Raw genomic sequence first — 27,717 nt, forward strand, 5'->3', positions numbered from 1 at the left:
ACCAACCAGCTCCCAAATCATGACACGGAGATTTATTATTAGATATGAATGCTTGACCTAGCTTAGACTCATTTCTGGCCAGCTCTTTTAATTTAAATTAACTTGTTCTTCTTTTCTACCTCCTTTGCTCCTCTTCTCTTCTCAACCTAGATTTCTCCTCCTATTTATTCTCTCTGCTTGCCAGCTTTGCCCCTCTCCTGCCTGACTATTGGCCATTCAGCTTTTTACTAGATCAGTTGGATGCCTTAGGCCAGCAATGTGAAACAGCAACACGTCTTTTAATAATTAAACAAATGCAGCAGAAACAAATGCACACACCTTCTCAGTTAAATACTCCACAGCATGAGCAAATGTAACACATCTTTGCCCAGTTAAAATAATATTCCACAACAGTCACCCCCTCTGAGGTTTTTCTTCTTCACCACCTATCAGCATTCCTATCCATCTAAGCCTGCTGTATCAGTGCAAATTACTAAAGAGCTAATATGGTCAGTATCGTGCTCACCATCCCCTCCTCTTCTAATTTTCAGTGCTAGATACTGAATTTATTCTTATTATTTGACTTGTCTAGAATGCCCCTCCACCCTATCTTTTAGCTATTCTGCCATATACTTCTAAGACCAACTGTAATGCCTCCCATTGTGCTAGATCTGCTCTAAACCTCTAGGATATTTGTGACATGTCCCACCAGTGAGACACTGATATATGGTGTTATCTCTTGAGTATTTGGCTGTTGTTGGACTAAGTCCTACTAGACTGAGAACTTTATGAAGGCAAGGAACTGTGCCAATGTGACTGGGTGCCACTGTCCGTTCCTCAGAGCTACCCAAGATGGTTAGGGTCATGAAATTCTGCAGCCCCAATCTTGGGCCCTGTATGCCTCAGACTTACCCAAGGCTTTATTCCTGGGCACCAGGAGGCCAGGACTAGAGGCGGTGTAGTTGCTACTTTGTGGATTCCCGGTTGATGTCATATGAAACTGTACTCCTTTCTTTCAGTTTACTATTAAGCCACTGGATAAGAAAATTGATGTCTTCAAATTTAACTCCTCAAAGCTTCGTGTTAATAAGCTGGTAAGTTGAGAGCCTGGTTTTCATGACAGAGAACTAACCTTTCTAAGGAATTAGATGATCTGTGTGTATGTATGTATACACATGCATACACATGCTTCTCTGCCAGGGAGCTGGCCCTAGTTTCTCTTGCTAAGAGCTATAAAATGATATTTGATTTGGTAAATACTTTTCTCTTTGGTTTAACCTATACAATTAACCTTTTTGAGGGGAGGGGAGGTGGGAAGTGGAGATAAAATCTGGAGCTTAGTGCATGTCAGAAAGAGCATTCTGCTGAGGTACATCTCAGCTCTCCACTTGCCATGTTGATTTGCATTTTATAATTACTAATGAAGCTACATCTTTATACCTGTTGATCAAATCTAATTCCCTGTTCAGTTCTTGCTTTGGGTCTTTTGGCCACTTTTCTCTTGGGTTGTTTGTTTGTTTTCTTTATTAATTATTATCCTCCTTGTGAGGCTCGTTTTCCTTCTTTATGATGTTATGGCGAGTAAACATTTTCACCTTTCATGTCGACACATAAAATACTCCATCGTAAACTGGGTGGACAATGGTGGCACACGCCTTTAGTCCCAGCATTTGAGAAGCAAAGGCAGGCGGATCTCACGCGGATCTCTGTGAGTTCGAGGTCATCCTGGTTTACAAAACGAGTTCCAGGACACCAGGACTACACAGAGAAACCCTGTCTCAAACCTCCCTCCTCCAAAAAAAAAAAAAAAAAACCTCGATCATTTGTTCTTCTGTGTTTTCTTACTTGATGTCTTATCTTGATTTAAAAAAATACTCTGTATTTTCAAATAAAGTTACTTTTGAAACTGGAATCAGCTTTTTGGTATGAGGGAGAAAGCCAGCTTATTTCTTTCCATATAAATAACGTTTGACACAACCCAGTTCTAGCTGATGGTCCCTGATCTGCCATCTGTCTTGCCACATCTTGACTTAGGACACTGTGGTGATGAATGGAGCATCCTCTATTCACTGCGTATCCTCCCAGAACTGAGAACACGGCTTTTGTGTTTTATTCCATCCTTTCTTCCTCAGATTGCAGCTGTGCCATGGTGGGCTGGTAGACAGCAAAGTAAATTGTTTTTGTTTTTGTTTTTGTTTTTTGAGACAGGGTTTCTCTGTAGCTTTTGGAGCCTGTCCTGGAACCAGCTCTTATAGACCAGTCTGGCCTCAAATTCACATAGATCCTCCTGCTTCTGCCTCTCAAGTGCTGGGATTAAAGGTATGCGCCACCACCGCCCAGCTAAATGGCATTTTTATTTATTTATTTGGTTGGTTGGTTGGTTTAGTTTTTTGAGACAGGGTTTCTCTGTAGTTTTGAAGCCTGTCCTGGAACTAGCTCTTGTAGACCAGGCTGGCCTCAAACTCATAGAAATCTGCCTACCTCTGCCTCCCGAGTGCTGCGCAAAGTAAATTTATATACTTACCATATTTCCTCCTATTTCTGTGCCATAGATTCTCCAGCTATGTATTGGGAACCACGACCTATTTATGAGGAGAAGGAAGGCTGACTCTTTAGAAGTTCAGCAGATGAAAGCCCAGGCTCGGGAGGAGAAGGCTAGGAAGCAGGTGAGTAAGACTTCAGGTTTTGTTTCTTTCATTTGGTTTGTGTATTTATGTATTTGTGCACTTGATTTTGTAGGCCAAAGGTCAAACTTAGGTATTATTCCTCAGGAATATCTACTTTATCTTTTGAGACAAAGTCTCTTAGTGGCCAGGGACTTACTGATAAAGCTAAGCCAGCAAGCCCTAGGACTCTGGCTGTTTCTACATTCCTAGTATGATACTACTATGCCTGACCTTTTTTGTGAGTGCTAGGGATCAAACCCAGGTATAGCAAGTACTTTTTTAAAACTGAGTTATCCCTCCAGTCTCAATCTTCTTTGTTTAAGGCACATTCTTACTATGTAGTTCTGGCTGGCCTGGTACACTCTGTGGAGCCAAGTCAGGCCTCAAACGCAAGACAGTTTTCTTGCCTCAGCCTCCCTAATTCTGGGATCATGGACGTGCCACTATGCCCAGCTAAGACACGGTTTTAGGGCTAGCAAGGTGGTTCATCAAGGAAAAGTACTTGCTGTGCAAACCTGACATTGTTCATGTGATATCTGAAACCTATGGAAAGATGGAAAGAGAGCAGACTCCACAGAGTTGTCCTCTGACATCCACACATGCACCATAGGACATGTGCACAAACTTCGTGTTCTCATTCATACACATTAATGAATAATAATCATTAAAGATCTTGTGTTGTTTTTTTTTTAAATATTTATTTATTTTGTATACAATATTCTGTCTGTGTGTATGACTGCAGGCCAGAAGAGGGCACCAGATCTCATTCCAGGTGGTTGTGAGCCACCATGTGGTTGCTGGGAATTGAACTCAGGACCTTTGGAAGAGCAGGCAATGCTCTTAACCTCTGAGCCATCTCTCCAGCTCCTGTTGTGTTGTTTTGATTTGGTTTAGTTTTTGTTTTTTTGTGATGGGTTTTTCTGTGTAACTGCTCTGGCTGTCCTAGAACTTCCTCTGTAGACCAGGCTGGCCTCAAACTCACAGAGCTGCCTGCCTCTGCCTCCTGAGTTCTGGGATTAAAGGTATGTGCCACTACCACCCGACCTAAAGACCTTGTTTTAATTGATGATATTACTTTTGGTCAGTCTCAGCCTACGAGATAAAGGATGGCTGTTGTCAGCCTGATAATAGATGTACCTGTCTTATTCCATTCCTGTTGGATCTTTTTTAGCTAATGCTCAGATAATGGGTTGTCAACTATGAAACTAAGCACTTGGGCTGGCGAGATGGCTCAGTGGGTAAAGGTAATTGCCACCAAACCTGATAACCTGAGTTTGATGCCTGGCAGTCACATGGTAGAAGGGGAAAACTGACTTCTACAAGTTGTTCTATGACTGTCACGTGCACACTTACATATATGAATAAAATAGACATAATAAAAATTTTAAGGGAAATTCATACTAAGTTCCAATAGCATATCTTAAAAAAAAAAAAACAAACAAAAACCAAGATCATTAGTTGTTTCTATACTTATCACAGACTTGGGACAAGGTAACCAGGCATGGTTTTGTTTCCCTGTCTGTCTAGCTGTCCTTCTTTACGTCTGTCTTCCCTGCCAAGTCAGTGCCCTTTCTAATTAGATGGTGATAGAGTAGAAGACGCCATTTCAGTGCATGTTGTGGATGCTAATAAGGCTCCCGCTGCACTCCTTGCTGCAGGTCAGCTGGACACACATGGCTGGGCCTCTGCAGGAGGTGCTGGCAGCACCTATCAGCAGACTGGACTGGCTACATTGATGTTTTCTACTCACAATCCTTCTCTGCTCACTGAAATCCACAGCTAGTTTGAGCCTTGCTGCTGAGAATTTCAATTGTGGTCTGGGACGAACTGTTTGATGGAGTAGCTACAGCTGCAGTTGGCTCCCCTCAGGACTTGCAAGCTCAGAGGTGTAATAATTAGTCTGTGTGGTGTTCTCTGGTTTGGGAACCCCAGAGAGGCTGGCTCCTAGCCCCAGGCTTTAGAGAGAAATACCCAGTGTGAGGCAGTGAGCTGTGAGCTTGCCCTCTGCTTTCTGGAACAGTAGACCATCAGTGTCTTCTTTTAGATGCTTTAGGGATAATGGTATAGGTTCTACTGAACAAAAAAGTGCTACTACGCTAACATGGAGGAGTAGTGACAACTTTAAGAAGCATACTCGTTGACCTTACTTTCAGCAGAGGAAAGTTTAGAAGTTAGAGGAGTATGACGGCCCCTGGGCCCTGGGAGGAAATAGTGCAAATGCTGCCTGGTGGAACATGGCAACCTTGCAGCTAAATCTTTTCATCTGTGTGACTCAGTTTTCTCATCTGTCAAGTGGAGCTGGTGCTGCCTCTTTTCAGAGGACGGATTGCATCTGAAACTCTTCATAAGGACAGGAAGTCCTTTATTATTTAGGTGAAGGTCTCATAGAAAGTACAAGGCTGGGAACTGGGGACAGCCTGGTCCTTTTTTTTTTTTTTTCCAAAAGGAGAATAATGGAAATGGAAATTGTATTTTAGTGGAAATTGAAGAACAGATTGCCAACTGTTCACTGAGGTCAAGAGGAAAATCAAAGAACTTACTTTATTGCTTATCTATTTTGCATGATTCTTTCAATTACAGGGCGCTTAGGGAACTTCATATTTAGAAAGGGTGGCCTTGTAGTACTAGAGTTTGGGTGAGATTGAAGCCAGAAGGAGTAATTAAACATGATTTTGTTATCTAAGGCAGAAAATAGTACATTGGCCACTTCTGGCTTCTGCTTTCTGAACTCAGTGCCCTGGAATTACAGGGAACTGTGCTGTCTTTAGTCTTGGTCCATTTATTAAGGTTGGCAGGTGGCCCAATTAACATTGTGATCCAGAAGGCTAGGGGATGGCAGTAGAGGCTTTGTACTGTTTCTGTAAGGATGGGGTCTGTGTTCCTGCCTGCCTGTGAGTTGCCTCCACATGGGGCTGTACAAGACCGTGCAAAGCCACTGCAGCTTCCTGCTGTGAAATTCGGAGTGGGAACTATCATTCTCTGTAAGCAGAGGGGGAAGTGGTGCTATTGTGGATGAAATTGTGTGAAGGGGCCGTAGGAACTAAAAATGTCAAGGTAGCTCATCTGAACAGATAAGAGAGCTGTGTTTTTCTGGGCCACTGTTTTGGGGAGGAGGAACCTGTATGGAGAACTGCCATTCAGAGAACAGAGCCATGTGAGGTTTCCCAAATAACAGAGCTTTGTAAGGTCATATCATATTGTGTACAAGAATGTTCTTTTCTCTTCATGTGGAGACTGAATTTGTACTCACTACTGGAATTTGTTTCAAGAAGTACATCTTTTAATTCTGCAGTTAGTTTAGGACAAAGAGCAGCAGACAACAAGAATGACCCAGGCTACCTCAAGTGAAGACACTGGAAAGAAGCCCAGAGGAGAGTGAGGCTCCAGAAACTGCCCATTCTTGGGTTTCTGCAGCACTGTGACTTGGAACTGTTCTTTTACCCCCAGATGGAGCGTCAGCGGTTGGCTCGAGAGAAGCAGATGCGGGAGGAGGCCGAGCGCACGAGGGACGAGTTAGAGAGAAGGCTTCTGCAGATGAAAGAAGAAGCGACAATGGCCAACGAAGCTCTGGTGATTTCTGAGGGTTAGGGCTCTTGGAGGTGACATGGGACTTGTGAAATTAGGCCTTCTGTGGACTGTGAATTTATTTCACTTTTTAAAACACCAGTACTTTTTCTTTTTGAAAAATTTAGGTTCAGTTCATTTGCAATCAAACTCCACTTTCATAACTGACTTGCCTCTGAGTCAGGGTTCTTGGCCTTGGCCCTACCAACTTTTGGAAAGTAGTACCAACCAAAATCTGGTACTACTAACAGAGTGGTTCTCTGCATTGAAGGATATTTGTTATGTCCTTACCTCTACCTGCTAACTGCCAGTAATGACATTCCAGTCTAAAAATACCCTAGGACTGGGATATGGCTCAGTGGCAGAGCTATTTTCTAGCATGCCCAAGACTTTATGTGGAGTGTTTTTTGTTTGGTTTTGGTTTTGGTTTTTCAAGACAGGGTTTCACTGTTAGTTCTGGCTGTCCTGGAACTCACTTTGTAGACCAAGCTGGCCTCGAATTCACAGGGATCTGCCTGTCTCTGCCTCCCAAGGGCTGGGATTAAAGGTGTGCGCTGCCACCACCTGCCAGGGCTCTACGTTTTTATTCATTTTTATGTATTCAATTTGGCGGTGTGATGAGTTGGAAGACAAGTTTCAGGTGCCCTGGACTGGACTTTGAATTCATTATAAAGTCAAGGAAAACTATGTATTCTTGATCCTGATTGAAGGAGAGGCATACCTGCCATGCCCAGCCTACCTTACATTAGATTCTCTAGCATTGCAGGAAAATAGTCTCCAGACATTTGTTCAGGAGTAGGCAGTGGGCATGACTCCTACTTTTGAATCACTGACTGAAAGGGACAGAACAGGGCTTAAATTGTTTATTCCCAAATAAACAAACATAAACTTCTGCTGAAATGCATTCTCTACATAGGATGATTTTTTTCTCCTGTAGAGGAGCCTGCAAGGCCTGCAAGGCTGAATCATTAGTGTGACAGACTGGGAGTCTCTCAGTGAGAAGACATAGGGAGATTAAGACTGGTTCCTGGAGGTTGGAGAGATGGCTCAGTGGTTAGCAGCACTGGCTCCTCTTCTAGAGGACCTAGATTTAAGTCCCAGCACCCACATGGCAGCTCACAACCTTCTGTAACTCTAGCCCCAAGTGATACGTTGGCCCTTTCTGGCTTCCAAAGGCACTGCACGAACAGGTGCACAAACATATATGCAGGCAAAACACCTATACACATAAAAATATTTGTTCTTGTTGCTGTGTTGGGGGAGTCTGTGGGGAGATAAGCATATATACTATCTGAGAGCACTTTCCTTCCCAGATGCGGTCTGAGGAAACAGCTGACCTGTTGGCCGAAAAGGCACAGATCACGGAGGAGGAGGCCAAACTTCTGGCACAAAAGGCTGCAGAGGCTGAACAAGAGATGCAGCGAATCAAGGCCACAGCCATTCGGACAGAGGAGGAGAAGCGCCTGATGGAGCAGAAGGTGCTGGAGGCTGAAGTGCTGGCACTGAAGATGGCTGAGGAGTCAGAGAGGAGGTGAGTGGTTGTCCTCGGCACTGGAGCCTGGTTCCAAACCTTCTTCTGTGTTGTGGAAACAGGACTATATGACTCCTTCCTTGACAGGCTGGTAGGATGGAAGTACTGGGATAAAACATGGTTATTTTTGCCTAGGGAACCTGTCTGTCATGCCTCTACACCTTCTAATAGTGAAGTTTGCAGGAAAAAAAAACATTTAAACATATCCATAGACTGTTTTTTGCCAAAGAATTGAGAAGAGACTTTTTTACATTTAAAAGAGGGGGAAGCAGTGTGCTGGAGAGATGGCTCACAGGTTATAAGCAATAGCCACTCTCCAGAGAACCTGGTTTGATTCTCAACACCCACATGGTGACTTAAAACCATTTATAATTCCAGTTCCAGGGGACGCAACCCCCTCTCTGGCCTCCATGGACGTCAGGCATGCACATGGTACACAAACATACATGCAGGCAGAACACCCATACACATAATAAAATAATTTTTTTTAAGGGGGAAGTGGAGCCAGGGAGATGGCCTAATCAGTAAAGTACCTGCTACACAAGCATGAGGAGACCTGTGTTTGTATCCCAACACCCATGTAAAACCTAAGCACAGCGACATTTATCCATAGCCTCGGCACAGAAGTTAGGAGTGAAAGCAAAGACAGGCGGATCCATGGAACTCACTGACCAGCCAGGCTAGTTGAATTAATGAGCTCCTTATTTAGTGAGAGACTCTCCACTAAGGTGGAGAGCAGTAGAGGATTACACCCCACACTGACCTGTACCTGCCCACACCCACACACACCCACAAAATCAGCTTGGTTCTCGTCTCGTTCCTTTTGATGCAGATCAATGGCAATTATTTACTTCAAAACAGAAACTAAGTGCCATTTCCCTACAGTTTTTCAGGCAGTTAGATAGGGGAGCAGAGCGGCTGTGTGTTTTGTGACCAGGTTGCCTCAGCTTGTGGCCAGGTTGAAGGATAGAACTGTTGTCTGTAGTCTTTAGACTATTCTAGGCTCTGGATTGTTCTAGTGCTGTAGCCTTCAGATAAACTCTGGCACATTCCCCACAGCATCTGGCTCTCTTAGTTTAGAGCACTTGAATTTGGCTCTTAGCTGCTAAGGTACATTCACTACAGTTTTTCTCACCACTTTTTTTTTTTTTCAATGTGCATTGGTGTTTTACCTGTATGTATGTCTGTGTGAGGCTGTCAGATCTCGGAGTTAGAGTTGTGAGCTGCCATGTGGATGTTGGGAATTGAACCTCTGGAAGAGCAGCCAGTTCTCTTAACTGCTGTTCCATCTCCACAGCTCCTCTCACCACTTTTGCATGTCATTATGAGAATATGGTTCCTTGACGCCTGCCCACTCCAGGCCCCATAGGGATATGGATATGGATCCATATCTCTAAGACTGGACTCCTGTACAAGACTTCTATACTACACCTAACTCATAGGGCAGGGTTCTACACCAAGACTCAGTGGCAGGACTTCTTCCTGCCCAAGAAAAGTGAACAGTTGACCTACAAATGTTTTGTTTTTGAGATTTATTTATTTATTTATTACATATACAGCATTCTGCCTCCATGTATGCTTGCACACTAGAAGAGGTCACCAGGTCTCATTATAGATGATTGTGAGCCATCATATGGTTACTGGGAATTGAACTCAGGGCCTCTGGAAGAGCAGTCAGTGCTCTTAACCTCTGAGCCATCTCTCCAGCCCAGCCTACAAGTGTTTTACTGGGGACATGAAGGAAAAATTCTTTCACGCTCTTCCCTTTATGGCCCCAGTGTAAGGCTTGTGATGATGCCCTCCTTTGCCCCGCCCACTCCTCACCCAGAAATAAGCATAGTATCTCTGGGCCCTTCCCACTTTCTCTTCTCTCAACCTATTTCAGAGGTGGGTTGGTTTCGTTGTTGATGTTGTTTGTTTGTTTGTTTTGAAACAGGGTTTTACTATGTAGCCCTTGCTGTCCTAGAATCCACTATTGTAGACTAGGCTGACCTCAAACTCAGAAATCTGCTTTGTAGCAGGATTAATAAAAACCCAGAGATAGAAATGGGGTTCAACTTGAAGGTCAGAAAAGCAAAACAGCCAGCCACTGGCTCTTACCTCTACCTCAATCTGAGATGGCCATCCTGCCTCCAGGAATCTCAGATTAAGACTGTGTCTGAGAGCTGTCTCCCCCATCTTATATTCTTTAGTGCTGGGATTAAAAGCGTGCACCACTGGAATTAAAGGCATGCATCACTTGATATCTATTGTAGTAGTGTCACTACTGCCTAGTCTATAAGCCTGACCAATGGGGCTGTTTTACTCTCTGATCTTCAGGCAAGCTTTATTTATTTAAAATACAAAGGAAATAACTCTACACTGCCTGCCTCTGCTTCATAGTGCTAGAGTTTAAGGCATGGGCTACCAACACTAGTTTTGTTTTGTTTTGTTTTGTTTTGTTTTCTTATTTTGAGATTGCATCTGCCTCTATTGCCCAGGCTGGCCTCCAACTCCTGGCCTTACACAATTCTCCTGCCTCAGCCTTTGGGGTAGCTGGCACCATAGGCACAAACCACTGTACTTCTGCTGGCTTGCAAAACTGCCACTTTGGTTGTTTCCCCACAGCTACCCCATATTACAGTTTAGCTTTACCACTGAGATGAACAATACCCAGGAATACTGTTCTTACTTTGGAAGTTCTGGCTTCCTGTAAATGTCCCTGTCACATTGTCCTTGTTTGCCTTGTTAGGTGCCATGTATGGGGTTAAGTTAGGTTCTTGCTCTAGATGTAAGGTAAATGTCTACATGTTCTCCCTGTCCCTTTCTCTGTAGCTAACGTCTCTTTCTTTCTCTGCAGAGCCAAAGAGGCCGATCAGTTAAAGCAAGACCTGCAGGAAGCCCGAGAAGCAGAGCGAAGAGCCAAGCAGAAGCTCTTGGAAATCGCCACCAAGCCTACATATCCAGTGAGCCTGGGCTGAGTCTAGCAGCCTTTGGCTGCTTTGGTCTAGCAACTTCCTTAAGCCTCACAGCCCTTTAGTTCACCTCATAGTGCCTTCAGGGTGACAAAGCAAAGCAAATAGAGAGCCTGGATAGAACCCTCCTAGTCTTCCATTTAGCCTGGACTGACTAGTCAGTTAATAGATAACAGACCGTACAGCCATTTCCAGCCCTGGAATGTTTATTACTACTCCAGTCTCCACCTTCAAGAGAGTTTGCTGTCTAGATCCCTAGTGTCAAGCTAAATGTAATCTTCAGCTCTCAGTATAAACTAGGTACCATAATATAGTTCTGTGAAGGGACCGACTCTACACCTCAGAGTGAGACCCTGCTATGCCAGAACCAGCTGCCAACCTCAGTTTTGGGACTAGGAGTACTAGAATGGCTTGTACTAAATGGGGTCATAAAATACGTAGACATCACTTCCCTTCCTTTCCTCTGCTCATTCCACTCTGCAAAGGTTTTACTCACTTGTTCTCTATTCATATAATATCATCAATTGGAAATCTCTATCCTGATGGATATGCACAGGTTCCCAGATTACAGCCAGCTCTGGAGACAGGAAAGACTCAGTGTGACTGTATTTTGCAGAGGAACTGGATTCCCTGCTGAGCCGGGAAGAGAGGATGGAATATTGTAGGCAAGGACACAATGCATTCACAGCACAAACACATAACCCATTCTCGCATATGCTACACACAGTGCACAGTCATGTGCATGACAAACAGTGCACATTTGTGCAAGTGACACGTTCACATATTGCACAGATGCATTCAGGACACAGAGACATAAGTGCCTAGGGTATGAGTTGGAGAAATGCGAGCCGTTTGCTATTGCCATGTATCCTTGTTATCTACTCCTGAGTAACAGATAACCCCAAGCAACCATTTATTTGTCTATTGGGCATGATGTGTTAATCAGACTCACATCTTCTCTCAAGTTCTCTCAGATGGTCACATTCATGTGACAGCTGGGACTGTGACAGTCTGAGGGCTCAGCTAGGCCGTGTACCTGAAATAGATGTGTCTAAACATCTATTGGAACAAATTTTATAAATTACTATCCCTTTGCTCTTTTTTTTAGTAATGTGTCCGGAAGGAGAAAACACCAGTTCCTTAATGGCATCATGTCTTCTGGGTGGATTATAATTCAGCTAGCCAGTCCCTATAGATGAGTATTCAATATGATTTCTGTAGCAATTTTGAATACAACTGCACTGAACATCCCTGAATACAAATCTTTGCACATATATTTGACAGTATTGGTAGAATCAGTTCTCATAAGTAGAGCTGTGAGGTCAGGTGCTCATTTGTGATACTTACTGAAGAGTTATGCTTGTTTCTGCTCTCACCAGAAGGGGAACAGCTAGTGCTCTTCTTTTCTGGGAATTTTTTTTTTTGAAGTGTAAGATAAATAGATGCACCTAAATTATAGCTATCCAGCCTGATGGATTTTCACAGGCCAGACTCTCTCATATATCCAGCATTCATTCCTGAAAACAGAGTATATGTAGCACCGAGATGTCCCTGCTCAGAGCCACATTTGACATTTGCCACTTTCCCTGCCTTAGACCTCATTGCCATAAATGAAAGCTCAAAGGTTCCTTCCACACACTGTTCCATACTGGGAAAAGATCCAAGGATGAAAAAGACAGAGTGTGCCCTCAGGAAGTCTGTAGACATAGAAAGACAAAGACATGAAAGGAGGGAACTTTGCAGTGTGGGCTTGAGGGAAAGACCTGTAGCAGCACTGCACACCGTGCTAAAGAACTGCAAAGGAGAAAAGCAGCCATGTTGCCAAGAGGGGTCTTGAAGAGCTTTGGTGAGAAACTGAAGGAGTTGAGAACCTTGAACAAGGAATGGAAAACTTGCTAGAAATGATGACATACACCTGTAATCCTAGTGCTCAGGAGGCTGAGACAGAAGTCTCATCAGTTTGAGACCAGCTTGGGATATGTGGTGAGGAGATAGCTTAATGGTAGTGTTTACCTAACGTGCACATCCCTAGTACCACAGAAAAAGACAAGGAGAGAGGAAGAGAGAGGAGAGCAGCAGGGAGGGAAAGAAAGAAGGAAACATACAGGACTACACAGATGGGAAAACGGCCATGCCCCGAGGGATAAAAAGCAGTACTGTTTATAATTTAACAGGACAAATTATGGGGACACTTGAACAGTAGATAGGGGCTGTATATTAGGTGATGTTTTGTTCTGGAATGAAAAGGCCCTGAAAACAACTCTAATGACTTCATCTTACTTTATCTTAAGCCCTCCTTTGGCTCTGTCTTCTGAATCTAAGCCTCTAACATATGTGCAAAAACCTTTTGGTCCAAAGCCAGTCTCTTACCAGCCTCCCTACAGGGCACTCCAGATGCCCAGGGCTCCTGTTGGACCCCCTCTACCCTATCTACAACCGTGCTGCTGTTCCCACTCTGGCTCTTGTTCACCTTACTGAACTGTGAGGATTTGCAGACATCTGCTTCCTGAACAAGACTTTTATGTGCTTAGAGCCAGGGAGCGTATCTTCTCTCTGTCCAGCTCGTAGCCCCATGCCTGGGAGTTTCTTTCCCGAAAAGCTGAGTGCAAGTTTGTATTTGATTGAAGTGATCGTGGAAATGATGAGGTTTGAGAAGAGAAGAGTGACTTCTCTGAATGTGGGTGCTTTGGGACCACTTACCTGGCAGTACTAAGTGTAGAGGACTTTGTCCTGTATAATTTAAACCTCCTAATCTGAGCTTTCTCACCGACAGCCCATGAACCCAATCCCAGCGCCACTTCCTCCTGACATACCGAGCTTCAACATCATTGGTGACAGCCTGTCGTTTGATTTCAAGGATACTGACATGAAGCGACTTTCCATGGAGATAGAGAAAGAAAAGTACGTACCCTCTGTGGCCTGCTGGGGCAGTCATGCACGTGAGAGTGGATTCCACAGCAGCCAGATATTACCCCTGCAAAGTTTGATCTATCGTCACCCACTAGAGAACAAGTTTCCTAATTAGAAATTAAAGATAACAGATCAAGACAGCAGTCAGTGTCCCAGGATAAAAATAACACTTGATTGGTCACCTGGAATTTATAGTGGTTCAAACCTTGACTGAAGAATAGGACTGGGTCCTATCCCCTCAGTCAGACTGTTGTTTGCATAGTACTAAACTAGTTTTCTTCTGATCATGTTCTTCAGCAGTGCTTCCTAAGTCTAGAACAAAGGTGAAGAAAAAGGAAAAAAACACAAGTTTCTAGGCTGAGCAAAGCCTGGGTCCAGGTGGAACCAGTTCCCCTATGCTGGCAACTAGCCAGACCACAGCCACTTCTGTCAAGTGCCTCCACTTCCACTTTGTGGTCAGAAGTGGAGCAGAGATGGAGAGGAGTTCCATTGTAGATGAAATCTAAGTAAGATCCTCTCATTCCTTGAGCCAGAAGTAAATTGGTTAATAGCCACAGCTGGCAGAGAACAATCACAGAGGCCCTATATATTAAGCACCTGTGAGTCTTTGTCTCATTTAATTCATACTAATTAACAAACATCCCACTGGCATCAAAGGCGAGTTTTAGGGACTGGGGGTGTGGCTTAGTTGGTAGAGTGCTTGCCTAACATACGCAAAGCCCAGAGTTCAGTCTCCTGCACAGCTTAAGTCAGGCATGGTACATCAGTAATCTTAGTACTCAAGAAGTAGAGATAACAGGACCAGAACTGCAAGATTATCTTTGGCTACATAGCAAATTTAAGTCTGGCCTGGGCTACATGAGGACCTATCTCCAAAAAACTGCTGTGCTGTTCCGATCATATAAAATAGACTAGATTTAGTTTTAATGAGTCACCCAGCATCACATAGCTGATGGGGAGCAGGTCAAGGACTGAAACCCTTACTCACTGTGGTACTCAGAATAGCGCTCTGCAGTCCAGCATGAACCGTCAAGAACCAGGCTATCCTCCTGTGATCCCTCTACTGAGGACAGCTAAGGAGCTGTGATCCAGAGCTGCTGCTGCAGCATCAGACTGAGTCCCTTTCTCATTTTCCAGATGGACGTGTTTATGTGGTTGTGATCAGTATAAGGCCACATCCTGTCCTGTGTCGTGGTTTTTTATAGTTTGTATTTTCTTACTGTCTTAGTGTGTTTGGCTGTTATAACAAAATACCAGAGGCTGGAAAGCTTATAAACAACAGAAATTTACTTCTCATAGTTCTGGAGGCTTAGAAATCCAAGATGAAGGCATTGCCAGCTCAGAGTTCAATGAGTTTTCTTCCTGGTTCATAGATGGTACCTTCCTGTGTGCCCATGTGTATCAGGATCTCTCTAGGGTCTCTTTTTTAAGGACATAAATCCATCATGAGGCTGATGAACTAATCACTGCCCAGGGCCTCACCTCCTAACACATTGGTAGTTGGCCGCGGCATACGAATGGGACAACACTACATTCAGCCCATAGTACTTATTTTCTACACAAGCTGCAGAGCCCATCGACTGGCCACAGAAATCTGTTCAGAATGTTTGCTTATGTTTTCTGTTCACGCTTATAGTTAAACACTTTAACCTCGCCAGGTGAAAATGGCAACCTATTTCTTCTCGGTGTTGACTAAGTGGAATGTCTGCCATCTTTTCCTAAAGGTCTCAAGATAAGTGGGAGAGTAGATGTGGTTAACTGCTTCAGGAAGGGTGGAAGCAGAAGAGCAGGGTTCAGGAGCCTTGTTGATGTGACTTTTCTTTTTTTTTTTAATTTATTTATTATGTATATAGTGTTCTGGGTACCAGATCTCATTATAGATGGATGTGTGTCATCATGTGGTTGCTGGGAATTGAACTCAGGACCTCTGGAACAGCAGTCAGTTCTCTTAACCTCTGAGCCATCTTTCCAGCCCTGATATGATTTTTCATACAGAACTGAAAGCAGGGGTTATTTGGAGAGCACTCCAAAAGTTTATATGGAGCTTTCTTCCTGCCTGGAGGCCCTGTAATTATTCTCCCAACTGCACTGATGTGGAGAGAGATTTATAGCAGTTTAGAGGGTAGCCCGAGCTTCCTTCACTTCTGAGTAGACAGGTTCAGGTGTGAACCCCAGGCTGCTCCTGAAAACTTGTGAGTCATGGCAAGTCTCTTCTATATCTCAATGTCTGCCCAGTTCTGATGCATGGTTTCCTCTTGACAGAGTGGAGTACATGGAGAAGAGCAAGCATCTGCAAGAGCAGCTCAATGAGCTCAAGACGGAAATCGAGGCCTTGAAACTCAAAGAGAGGGAGACAGCCTTGGATATCCTACACAACGAGAACTCAGACAGGGGTGGCTCCAGTAGCAAGCACAATACCATTAAAAAGGTACCCGAGTCTCCTGGGTTTTGCTGAACAGGGTGCTTATTAATGAAATGTGAAGTTGGCATCTAGTCTCCTCAGGAGCCCAGTCATTAGCCTTCTTTCTTTACTTTCTTTCTTTTTAAAACATGTACTTAGTTGAGGGAGTTTTTCAACTCCTGACAGAAAAAGAATTTAAGCTGCCAGTGACCATGAACCCATTGGCTTGATGGAAGTAGAGCTTGTGTTAAAAGCTCTGATGAGATGAGTCCCTGTTTGAGGATGGGTTTTGATCTATCACTGAGCACTAAAGCGATTCTGTCTTTAAAGCCAGTGGGACTTACGCTCAAGGAAGCTGCCTTACTTAATGAGAGAGCACAATGAATTAAAGGCTGTTGAATGGAGTCCCCTCTAGTCTTTATGTAAGACCATGTTCTAAATCTCCAACTTTTTCATACTTAAAAGGAAGTATATAGGAGAGCCTTAATGTTTAATAAGATGAGACTTCATTTCTGAGGCTCACAGAATCCCATCTGTCTCTCCTGATATTTAGAGTGCTCATCATTGTAGGGATTTAGGAGTTACTCAGACCTCCTTATCAGCACAAGAATGTATATACCTCTTATTTGGGCAAATTAATGCTCTGCTTTTAGCTGATTGCCCCTGTAAGACAGACGTTAGAAAGTGATTGCTGTGGTAGCACACAGTTGTAACCCTGGCATTTAGGAGGGAGAGGCTGGAGTTGCAAGTTCAAGGCCAGCCTGGTCTACAGAATAAGACCTTGTCTCCTTTTCCTTGAGTTTGGATGAAAACTGATGTGGTTAAGTTTCACGCTTTATTTCAGTTGGTAAAGCAGTCCCCAGCTTAAGGACTGTCTCTGTTTTCAATGATTAAGTTGTTACTGAAAATTTGGAGAAACCTATGTCTCCCTACCATCACATCCTCTCTCTCTCTCTCTCTCTCTCTCTCTCTCTCTCTCTCTCTCTCTCATCACTGATATATATGTAGGTAGGTAGGTGGATAGATAGACAATGTTACAGAGGACACCAAGTAGAGAACCACTGCAGTCACATGACCTACCAGGGAGGCATTGCATCCTCCACACCCTCTTTCCTATAGTCCCTGTTGTTTTCTGAATTTCTCCTTTCAAACAAAATTATTAAAAGTCAAAGGGGAGTTAAAACCAGGCATGGTGGCACACAGAACTCAGGAGGAGGAGGCAGGAAAATTAAAGATCATTTTGGCTACATAGAAAATGTCCCGTGCTGGGTGGTAGTGGCGCATTCCTTTAATCCTAGCAGAGGCAGGTGGATCTCTGCGAGTTCAAGGCCAACCTGGTCTACAGAGCTAGTTCCAGGACAGGCTTCAAAGCTACACAGAGAAACCCTGTCTCAAAAAAGGAAAAATAGGAAAGAAAGAAAGAAATTCATGTCCAGCCTGTGCTATATAAGACCCTGTCTTATAAGGGGGGGGGGAATAAAAAGGTATAAAGGAAGCCTCTACCCTTAAGCCAAAACAGCCCTGAGGGAGCAACCTCAGACCCTCATCGTGCCTCCTTGTCTTTTGGATACCTGTATTCCCGTTCAGTGGTGAGCTGGCCTCTGAGCCACAAGAGCCTGGAGTACTAAAAACCAGAGAGGCCAGTGTTCAAACCATGAAAGTACATGAAGTCACTTGTCTCAATTTCTGAGCATTTTGCAAATGACACATGTGGCATTTTGATTTCACAGGGTATATCTTTGTTTTTTCATTTTATTTTGCTGGTTTAGCCTCAAGCCCAAGGCAGAAGACCTATCTGCATTTGAGTCCTCAAAGTAGGTTATTCCCAGGTATTCTGTCTGTGGTGATGGTCCTGCCGTCTGTGATACTAACCCATGCATGAGCTTGCCTGTCTCTGTGTTCGGGCCACATGGAGCCCTCCCGAGGGCAGGTGAAGCCTGGGGCCTGGCCACAGCATGCTTTAAGGGTGAGAGCAGGAGTCCAGGGCCCAGACCAGCCTCATTCTGAAGAGCATGTCACGGGGCTACAGGACCGTTGCTTTGTCTATCTCATGTCACTGTTGGGCTGCGGAAGGTCATGGCTTCCTGTCCAATCAGATCTGTCTCTAAGTCCTTTGTCTTCTTGGTGGTGTATTCCTTTGATAGATAACTCTAGCATGGAGTGGGGTCAATTCTGATGCTTTTAAGACTGGCGTCTCTCGTCCAAGATCACTCCTACCCTGTGGTGGTGCACTCTTCAGACTTATCGCAGCTGGTGGCTTCTGGGCATGGGTCACTTGTTCTCATTTTTCTCTCAAGCTTCCCATTCTTTGCACACCCCTTTTCTTCCAGCAAACCCAGAGCACTGTGCATCTTTGAGCCAGCTGCCATGAGCTGGCTGTCCCATAGCCACTCTAAGGTCACTTTGGTTTCCACCCCCGCCTGCAGCATGGAGGTAGCTGCACATGGACAGTACTATTGCAGATACCCAGGAGATGAGCAAGCAACATTTGTGTTGAGTCAGTTTACTCAGAGATCGCAGATTGTTCTTTCAACATGCCTAGGCAGTAGAAGGAATTTATTTTGCCTAGGACAGGACTAGTGTTAAACTGTCACCCTGCCTCTGTTATCATAATCCCCAGTCATCCCAGTCATACCCGTTCCACTGTGCCTCTGACACTTTCTGACAGGAGTGTAGGCTCTTTCCCTTAGCAGCCTCACGGTAATCAAGTAGAAGAAACTCTGAACCTTGTGCCCAGGAGATTCATATTTGCTCATTGTCCCAGAAAAAGAGGTATTGAAGTTCCAGGTAGATCTTTCATCAGGTGAATAGGAGCTTACAAAGTCCCAAGAACCCATGACCTGAACACAATTTTGAGTGTCATTTGAGCCTGACAGTGAATAGATTCCTATTTTTTCAGCTTCATATGCCCACTTTGGTGTTGTTAACCTGACACCATGCAGTGTGTGTTTTGAGCAGACCATCAGAGCAGGCGGACAGGTGGATCTCTGCCTAAGTGCTGACTCCATGGCACTAGAGTACAAGTGGATCTGTGGTGGTTCACGAACTCTGGTTAACACAGGGCAAGCAGAAAATCCTGATTTGTTTTTACCTAATGCATCAGATATTCCCTGCATATAATTAACCAGTTTCATTTGAATGTGGGTTTATCTTTTTTGTGATAGAGCATATTTACATTCTTCAGGGTCCTAGTTTTGCTCATCAGTTATCACTGAGTTGTTATAGAAAAGGAAGTTTCCTTTTTAGTAAGCTTTGTATTATTTTTCAACATATAGCCATAGTGACATTTGGCTAATGACAGACCAAGTACATAGTGGTGGTTGTATAAGTTTGAATTTGACTGCATTGCAGCCATTTTAGTCTGTAGCATGATTAATAAAAACCCAGAGACAGATATTAGAGTTCAACCTGAGGACCAGAAAAGCTAAACAGCCAGCCACTGGCTCTAACCTCTACCTCAGTCTGAAATGGCAATCCTGCCTCCAGGAATTCTCAGAACACATTCTATGATTTCCCTTAGTGATGAGGTCATCTAATGGCACATTTCTCACAGCATGGCCAATCATCAAGCAGCAAGTAGCTGTATATGGAAACGTTTGTTCATTCATTCACATGAATGTCTTAATGTGAAGTTGTTTTCAAAACAGGTTGCTAGGCTCTATTTAAGAATTCTGATTAACCAGGGACTACTAAAAGCAAGAACTTGGCTTTCAATATGATGTAAGTTCTTTCAGCAGTTCTAAACTAAATGCTGGTAGGTTTCGCTGTACAGGAAGTCTGAAGAATGTTTCATAGGTATTAGCAAAGGCTCATGATTGATGGGCACCTGCCTGTGTAGATGTGGCTCACAAGTCATTCCCACTACTGTCTGAACCAATGCTAGCCTAGCAGAAAAGTGAGCCTTCTGACTTTGGTACTGTGAGTTCCTACATGTCAAGGGAAGAGCTCTGGGGATGAGAGATTGTCTTAGTCGGGGTTTCTTTTCCTGTGAAGAGACACCATGACTATGGTAGCTCTTAGGAAGCATTTAATTGAAGCTTGCTTTTACTTCAGAAGCATAATAGCATACAGGCAGACATGGTGCTGAAGAGGTAGGTGAGAGTTCTGCATCTCAGCAGCAATAGGAAGAGAGAGACACTGGCCTGACTTGAGCATTTGAAACCCCAAAACCTCAGTGACATGCTTCCTTTAACAAGGCCACACTTCCTCCAACAAGGCCATACCTGCTGATCCCTGTCAGGCAGTGCCACTCCCTAATGACCAGGCATCCAACTATATGAACCTATGGGGGCCATTCCTATTCAAACCACCATAAAGCTATAAAGGCTGACGGTGACTTGGAGCGTTTTCAGTCTCCTGAGAGCCTGTTATCCTGTGTCCAAACTAGCCAGCAGTGACTTTTGTTCTGTTTTCATGAGTTTTGATCATAGGTTTCTTCAAGGAGTAGGTCTCTCACTGTAATCCAGGGGTGGTTCTTTCACTATTCTGCTTCACCAAGGAGCTGTTTTGGACATGGTCCATGGAGGCTGTGAAAGGCCAAGGCTAACCCAGAGGCTGGGTTCTCAGTGTATAAAGTGAGGACATGACCACTCCAAGGTATGGTTGAGGAGGTTTTTATTGTAGATATGAGAAAGTGTGGAGCCAGGGCATCTGGAAGAGTCCAGAGCAGGGAGAGAAAGACTGACCATGGCCATGAGAGGAGGTGGGGGAAAACGAGAAGGGAAGGAAGAGTGTGGGCAAAAGAGACCATGAGAGAGGGAGGGGCTGAGAGAGCACATGGCTGAAATGTCAGGGTTATATAGGAAGCAGGAGTGGGGGAAAGAGAAGCCTATGAGCTGGAGAAGTTTAGGATAGGGAGGTGGGGTGAGAAGAGCTGAAAAGGGCCACAGGTACTGAGTGTTTCTGTGGGCCAGCTCGTCCTTTGTATGCTAATAGACGCCACAGCTAGCCATTTATTCTAAGTTTCTTCTGGACCTGACACTCAGAATGTCAAGTAGTGGGGCTCTCATCCTTTCTCAGTAGCTTTTACATTCTTTTTCAAATTTTGTATGTGTATAAATATTTTGCCTGCATGTATGTCTGTATAATATGTGCGTGCCTGATGTCCACAGAGGCCAGAAGATGGCATCAGATCCTCTGGAACTGGAGTTTCGGATGGTTGTGAGCTACCATGTGGGTGCTGGGAATTGAATTCTGGATGAGCAGCCAGTACTCTTAACTACTGAGCCATCCATCACTCAAAAAAAAAAAAAAAGTTTTTGCTTTTTTAAAAGATAGAATTCTTATCTGTGAAAGATAAATGAAGCCCAGTAGTGGTTCATACTCATAAACCAGCTTCTTAAAAGACTGAGGCAGGAGAATCAGAAGCTCAAGGACAGTTCAATAATGAAGCAAGATATTGTCCCAAAGGAAAAGGACAGTGGAAGAACACTTGCTAGCATGTATGAAGCCCTGTGTTAGATCCCAGTAGCACAGAGATCATAAAAATAATCCACCAGGTATTTCGTCCCAGGCCAAGCAGAACTACACAATGAGACCCCGCCTCAGATCATCACCATCATCATCATCATCCTCCGCCTTCCCCCATCCCCAGGGTTGTTCTGAGGTCAAACGAGAAAAGTTACATGAAGCACTTCCTGCACAGTGAGGGTTTAAAGCATGGAAAGGAACATCTGCTTGCAAACTAGCGATGATGGAAGGATCAATCTTGGGTTGCACCACCACATTTAAGTCTACACTGGTGGTGAGCAGTAGGTGTGTTAACTGACATATGATAGAGGTGAAAAACTTCTAAAGCAGCTGGGCGGTGGTGGCGCACGCCTTTTATCCCAGCACTTGGGAGGCAGAGGCAGGTGGATCTCTGTGAGTTCTAGGCCAGCCTGGTTTACAAGAGCTAGTTCCAGGACAGGCTCCAAAGCTACAGATAAACCCTGTCTCGAAAACAAAAACAACAAAAATACCAAAAAAAAAAAAACCCAAAACTTCTAGAGCCAGAATTGGTTTTTCTGGCTCCTTTTCCAGTTGTAGCTTTGGGACTACAAGGTTACAATTTTTTTTCTCCTCCTTTTAATCTTATGTCCCCACATCTTCCACCTTTTCCGACTGATGATTAAAGCAACTGGTGTGGCATTTGCGTCTGAGTCAGCAAGCTGCCCTGGGGAACCGGATTTATTTCACTCTCAGAGAGACAGAGACACATGTTCCTGACATCTGAGCCCTGAGTTACAGAGGGAACCCAGCAACCCAGCTGCATGGGCACACAGACCACCTTTGACCTGAGTGTTTGGGCTTCAGAGCCACAGTGCTGATAACAGTGGTAACCAGGTATGGGTTAGCTTAGCCACCGCCCTCTGGAGGTGAAAACATCTTGGAGCAGGTATCCTTTGGGGCCATCCCGTCATTCTCTCAAGATTCCTAAGTCAGTCTTCTGATCTGAAATTGGGCCAAGAGCCAGCAAACAAATCGTCATGCCCATAGCCTCCAGCAGAGCAAAGGGTTTCAAAGGAAGTTGACAGATGAGGAATTATGGGGGTTGTGGAGCTGAAAAAGCTTACTTCATTTGTAGATGGTTTAGATTGTCAGTGTCGAACCACATTTCCCACTGTGGAGGAGCAGGAAAAGCAGAGCTTTGACGTTTATTGGAAGCCCAGCTGCCTCTCCTGGATCAGGAAGACAGAAAAGTCCAATGTCATCTTCAATCTCTGCAGAGTCTCCTTGGAGATGCAGGGCTTGCGAAATGAAGTAGAACACTTCAGGCACCTGGAGAAGTGATAAATCACAGGGAGAAACTGAATATGCGTGAAAGGCATCTCCCACAATTAAAACAAGCAACCAGGGCCTCTCTGGTTCCCTCTAGTATACATGGATAGCCTCAAAGATTGCTGCTAAGAAGTTTGATGCACAGTTCATGTGTCTAGCCTTCACTGTAAGCCTGTTGACTGAGTGACCCTGATTGCTTCAGAAATGGGGATTGTGTGGTAGAACATCCTCAGTCCTAACAAAAACCAGCATTCTCAGGCTCCAGAATCTTCCCTTTATTTTACATTCAGGGAAGAAGGGAGAGAGAAGTGGGGTGGCGGCAGCAGTGAGGCTAGATATGAGCACAGGAGACCCAGGATTGCCTCAGGATCCTTCCTCAGCACCCAGGCTCTGTGGAAGCATACAGAAGACCTTAAGAGCTGGTCTTGTTGTTTTGTTTTGTTTTTATTTTTTGAGACAGGATCTCTTTACATAACCTGGCTGTCCTGGAACTCACTATGTAGACCAGGCTGGCTTCAAACTCAAAGAGATCTGCCTGCCTCTATCTCCTGAGTGCAGGGATTAAATGTGTACATCACCAATCCCGGCTTGAAGGCTGGTTTCAAAAGAGCTCTTCCTGGGGCTGAAGTGATGGCTCAGCATTTAGGAGCTCTAACTGCTGTTACAGAGGACCCAGGTTTGGTTCCCAGCACCTCAGGTTCACAACCTATCTGTAGCTCCAGCTTGAGGATCTGACATACTCTTCTAACCCCCTTGGGTACCAGACACAGGCATACATACAGACTAAACACTCATAAAATAAGATTTTAAAAGAGTGCTCTTCTTGGTTGTCACCCTGTGGGCTCACTCCTGAAAGCCATTTCTAACACAGAGTTGCTGAGAGTCCTGTGGCTGCTGAGGGGTGTTGATTTCTTGCCTGCTTCTGGTAGGTCCAGATAGAAGAGTCTGCCAGCCTCTATCTGAGGCTACAGCCTGAGACTGGTTTTGATTGGGAAGCTTTACCCTGTAAAGGAGTTTGCTTTGGGAAATGTTGAGCCTACAAACCCTGCCTTGTGGCCTAGAATGTTTTATGACTATTTGAAAGTGCCTGTGACCATTATTGGGCCTTATTTGATGCAGTAAAACATTCCATTTGGCCCCTTGGCTCTGAAGATAGGTTTCCTTTCAGCACAACGCTCCCAGGGCACCTGATTTGTTGCTGCAACAGTGGGAGGGAAAAGCTGGGATGCAAACTCATTCTGCAGGCTCAGTGTTCTGTTCTTATGAGCTTTACCATGATTTCTCTTTGGAGATTGGCAATTTAAAAGTGATATCAGTATATCTGGACCTCTTTCCTAAGGCTTTTGCCCAGAGTGCTTGGTAGAACACATTTAGCCTCCACCTGCCCAGTGAGGTGAATCAGGCCAATGAGTTCATTTGTTAGGTGGAAGAACAAAAGGCCCTTCTAGCATCACAGGGCAGAAGAGACACAGGCAGACATTTCCAGGCACGTTGCTGCTGCTTTATGTCCCTAGGGATTAGAATAGAGCGGATTCCCCAGGGATTTCCTGGGCAGATTTCTCTGTAAAGGAATTGGATTTGTTTATTGGGATGGATGTGGCCTCTCATTCTACCTCTGTTTAGGGATGAGCATGTGGACAGCTCTCTCCTTGCACACATCATGAAGAAGGCATTTGTGTGCAAGCTATCACAAGCAAGAATTTAGTGTACCTGGCTTATAGCAGTGCCCCTCCCACTGTGTTAGTACTCCCCATCTTGACCCCAGTTTAGAAAGGGGAATGTTTATCTTACCCAAACGAAGATCAAGTTGGATCTGCTGGTGCTGGCTGTGGCTGTCTCCTTTCTGCTCGAGTCTGCTTGTTCCCTGTGCATCCTCATGCTAGAGAATCTGCATGTCCTTTTCTCTCTCCACCCTCCCCCGCTCCTTCATTTTCAGTATGTAGTGGTGGAGAGGAAGTGTAGCATGATTTTAGGGCTTGCATTTAAATTTTGCTGCATTTTTATGGGACGAGCCGAGTCTCAGCACTGGGAGTTATTAGGTTAGTATCTAAAATGGGTTTGGCACTGTGGGTCTTATTATTTAAAATGAATTAGACAGCCCCCTCCCATCTTCCTCTTCTCCCTGGGGGTAAGTGGATTGAGGCGAGGCCCCCAGAGACTAGTTTAAGGAATCCTGGTGCCCTGATTAGTTTTGTTCTTTCCGCTTAATTGTAGAGCTTCCTTTCTCCCCACTGATAACCAGAGTGCCTCTGTCCTGTCTGCCTCTGTACTCCCTTTAGCATTAGGACAAGATTGTTACAATGCAGCCTTGTGAATCAATTTTCTTTCTGTTCTGATGAAAGTGTAATTCATTCTTAATCAAGCAGCCTTGCTGCTGTGGGCTTTATGCTGGAATACATTTAGTTACCCTCCTGTCACTCTGGGACTTTTAGAGGAGAGATGGGCAGAGTAGAACTGGCAGTTTGCCTTCTCACAGTGGGTTTCCAGCAGGGGGCATCCTTGGGGGGTCAATGTTAGAACCTTGGTAGTTAGACTCCTCCCTCCTAGGCCATCAACAGGTGTTTCTCAGGAGCATCTTCTTTTTTTAAGATTTATTTATTATGTATACAACATTCTGCCCCTATATATGTCTACAGGCCAGAAGAGGGCTGGGAATTGAACTCAGAACCTCTGAAAGAGCAGTCAGCGCTCTTAACCTCTGAGCCATCTCTCCAGCCCTCTCAGGAGCATCTTGATGGAATCCCTATCATACAGTGAGCAGGAGACAGCTATGTCTGCAGATCCTTGCATAGGTTAGAGGAAACCAGCTGGGTAGCAGGTCCTTTTTGAAGGTAGGAAAACCAGACTTTCGTTGCTTTTGTTGTTGGTTTTGTTTCATTTGAGACAGGGTCTCTCTATGTAGCATTAGCTGGTCTGGGATTCGCTATGTAATCCAGGGTGGCCTCAAACTCAGAGGTTCTCCTGCTGACTCTCTAGTGCTGATATTTAAAGGTTAACACGAGCATGTCGAGCCAGTTTTTTTTTTCTTTTTTTTTCTAGGACAGGGCCTATGTTGTCCAGGCTAGCCTTGACCTTACTATTTAGGATGCTCTTGTCTTAGCCTCCTGAATCCTGGGAGTACAGGAATGTGCCAGTGTGCCTGTTGTCTTTTGTTTATTTGTTTGGGTTTGGTTTGGTGAAATAGGGTCTTGCTGTGTAGTTCTAGCTGGCCTGGCTTCAAGCTCCTGCCTCTACCCATAAGTGCTGGGATCACAGGTGTGTCCACCATGCTTGGCATGCCTGTCTTTTTCTTTTTTTTAACCCCTGAGATAGGGTTTCTCTGTGTAACAGTCCTGGTTGTTCCAGAACTCGCTTTGTAGACCAGGCTGGCTTTGAACTCACAGAGATCTGCCTGCTTCTGCCTCCCAAGTGCTGGGATTAAAGACATGAGCCACCATTGCTCGCTGTCTTTTTTAAAAAAAAAAAAAGATTTAATTTATTTAGTGTGTGCACAGTATTCTGCCTGCATGTGTCCCCGCAGGCCTGAAGATGACACCAGACAAATCTCAATCCAGGTGGTTTTAAGCCACCATGTGGTTGCTGGAAATGGATCTCAGGACTTCTGGAAGAAGCAGTCAATGCTCTTAACTTCTGAGCCATCTCTCTAGCCCCGGCACTCCTGTCTTTTTAAGAAGACAGATATATCTCCCAAATCCAGATTGTTTAAAGTTGATGATTTGTCCATTTTTGTCACATAACAGAAAGGGGCCTTCCACAGCCTGGTCATTGGTGGGTAGGTACTTATTCTAGGGCCTGTGTGTGTGTGTCGAGGTGGAAAGGAAGACCAGGGACCTATAGGATAAAAACAAAGCCACGAAGACCTGCTGCAGAGAAAGAAAAGGACATTGGTCTTTTCAGATTGGAATTGGATTAGTGACAGACTAACGGCCAGTTCCAACAGGAGAGAACTTAATTCCTCCTGTGTATCCACAGGGCTGATGCCAATCAGATGTGAAGACAGCTAAAGAGAGCAGCAGTCAGCCTAGGGCCTGGTGAGGAGGCCACGTGTTCTTTAGTCATCTTCAGGGAGCTGGTTCCTCATGGTTTCCAGCCTTCCCAGACAGCCAGGTCTGACTGTCCAGATCCTGTGGCTGACCTTGTCTGGATCTGCTGTGAGTTTTGAAGGACTTTGCATAGCAGAATGGTCATTGGTCAGCACGTGCTCAGCTAGCTTGTTCATAGAAGGCAGGTCCCAGCATGGAGTACTGGACCTGGGCATATCCATGTCCTGAGCATCTCAGCTTTACTAACCTGATGAACTAGAGAACTCTCGTTGCCCAGACAGTCTCCCAGGTATCTTAGTGATATGAGCAGAACCTGTACCCCACATTCAAGATGTCTGTCTCCACAACCAAAGGGTATGTATTGAACTCTGGAGCTGGGATTCTGCACCCCACATTGAAGGGATGCACCTCCACAGCCAAAGCACATGTGAACACTATAGCTGGGATTATGCACCCCACCTCCACAGCCTAAGACTGCGTATGAACGTTATGGCTGGGATTCTGCTGGTGGGCTGGGACTTGGGTGGGTTCAAATCTCAACTCGGTGTGACTTGTTATAAGGCTCCTGTGAAAGGAAATGAGGCTGGAATCTTTTGGTTTGGTTTTTTGTTTGTTTGTTTCTTTAAGTTAGGGTTTCTCTGTGTAGCCCTGGCTGTCCTGGATCTATCTCTGTGAACCAGGCTGGTCTTGAACTCAGAGATCCTCCTGCCTCTGTGCCACCATGCCCTGCTGAGGCTGGAACCTTAGTGGAGTTGTCTCCATGGCACTCTTTGGATCTTACAAGCAGAGATGTTGCTGTGCTGTGCATAGAGATCCAACCCTATCACTGATCAACAAGACAGCCCAAGTGTTGCTGTGGGCTCATGGACTTTTGGATGTGAGAGTTTCACAAGAAACCCAGGAAATTTTT

The 27,717-nt window shown here is 44.7% G+C and overlaps 1 protein-coding gene across 6 annotated transcripts in view; it reads left to right on the forward strand.

The window, feature by feature from the left end:
• LOC121459447 (merlin) overlaps positions 1–27,717 on the forward strand; it is a 95,350-nt gene that overhangs the window by 62,357 nt on the left and 5,276 nt on the right. For 3 of the 6 annotated variants that reach the window (XM_041669226.1, XM_041669229.1, XM_041669228.1), the window contains 7 exons: positions 999–1,073; positions 2,532–2,645; positions 6,093–6,215; positions 7,523–7,740; positions 10,580–10,685; positions 13,468–13,595; positions 15,867–16,032. In XM_041669226.1, coding sequence (XP_041525160.1) covers positions 999–1,073; positions 2,532–2,645; positions 6,093–6,215; positions 7,523–7,740; positions 10,580–10,685; positions 13,468–13,595; positions 15,867–16,032 — 930 coding nt within the window. Of the gene's footprint in view, positions 1–998; positions 1,074–2,531; positions 2,646–6,092; positions 6,216–7,522; positions 7,741–10,579; positions 10,686–13,467; positions 13,596–15,866; positions 16,033–17,774; positions 17,903–27,717 lie in introns of those variants that run through there. The other 3 variants (XM_041669227.1, XM_041669230.1, XM_041669231.1) reach the window with 2 other exon arrangements.

This window comes from Microtus oregoni, unplaced genomic scaffold (assembly GCF_018167655.1).
Source record: "Microtus oregoni isolate MIOR12 unplaced genomic scaffold, Mior012 000019F_ref0000042, whole genome shotgun sequence".
Taxonomy (NCBI): domain Eukaryota; kingdom Metazoa; phylum Chordata; class Mammalia; order Rodentia; family Cricetidae; genus Microtus; species Microtus oregoni.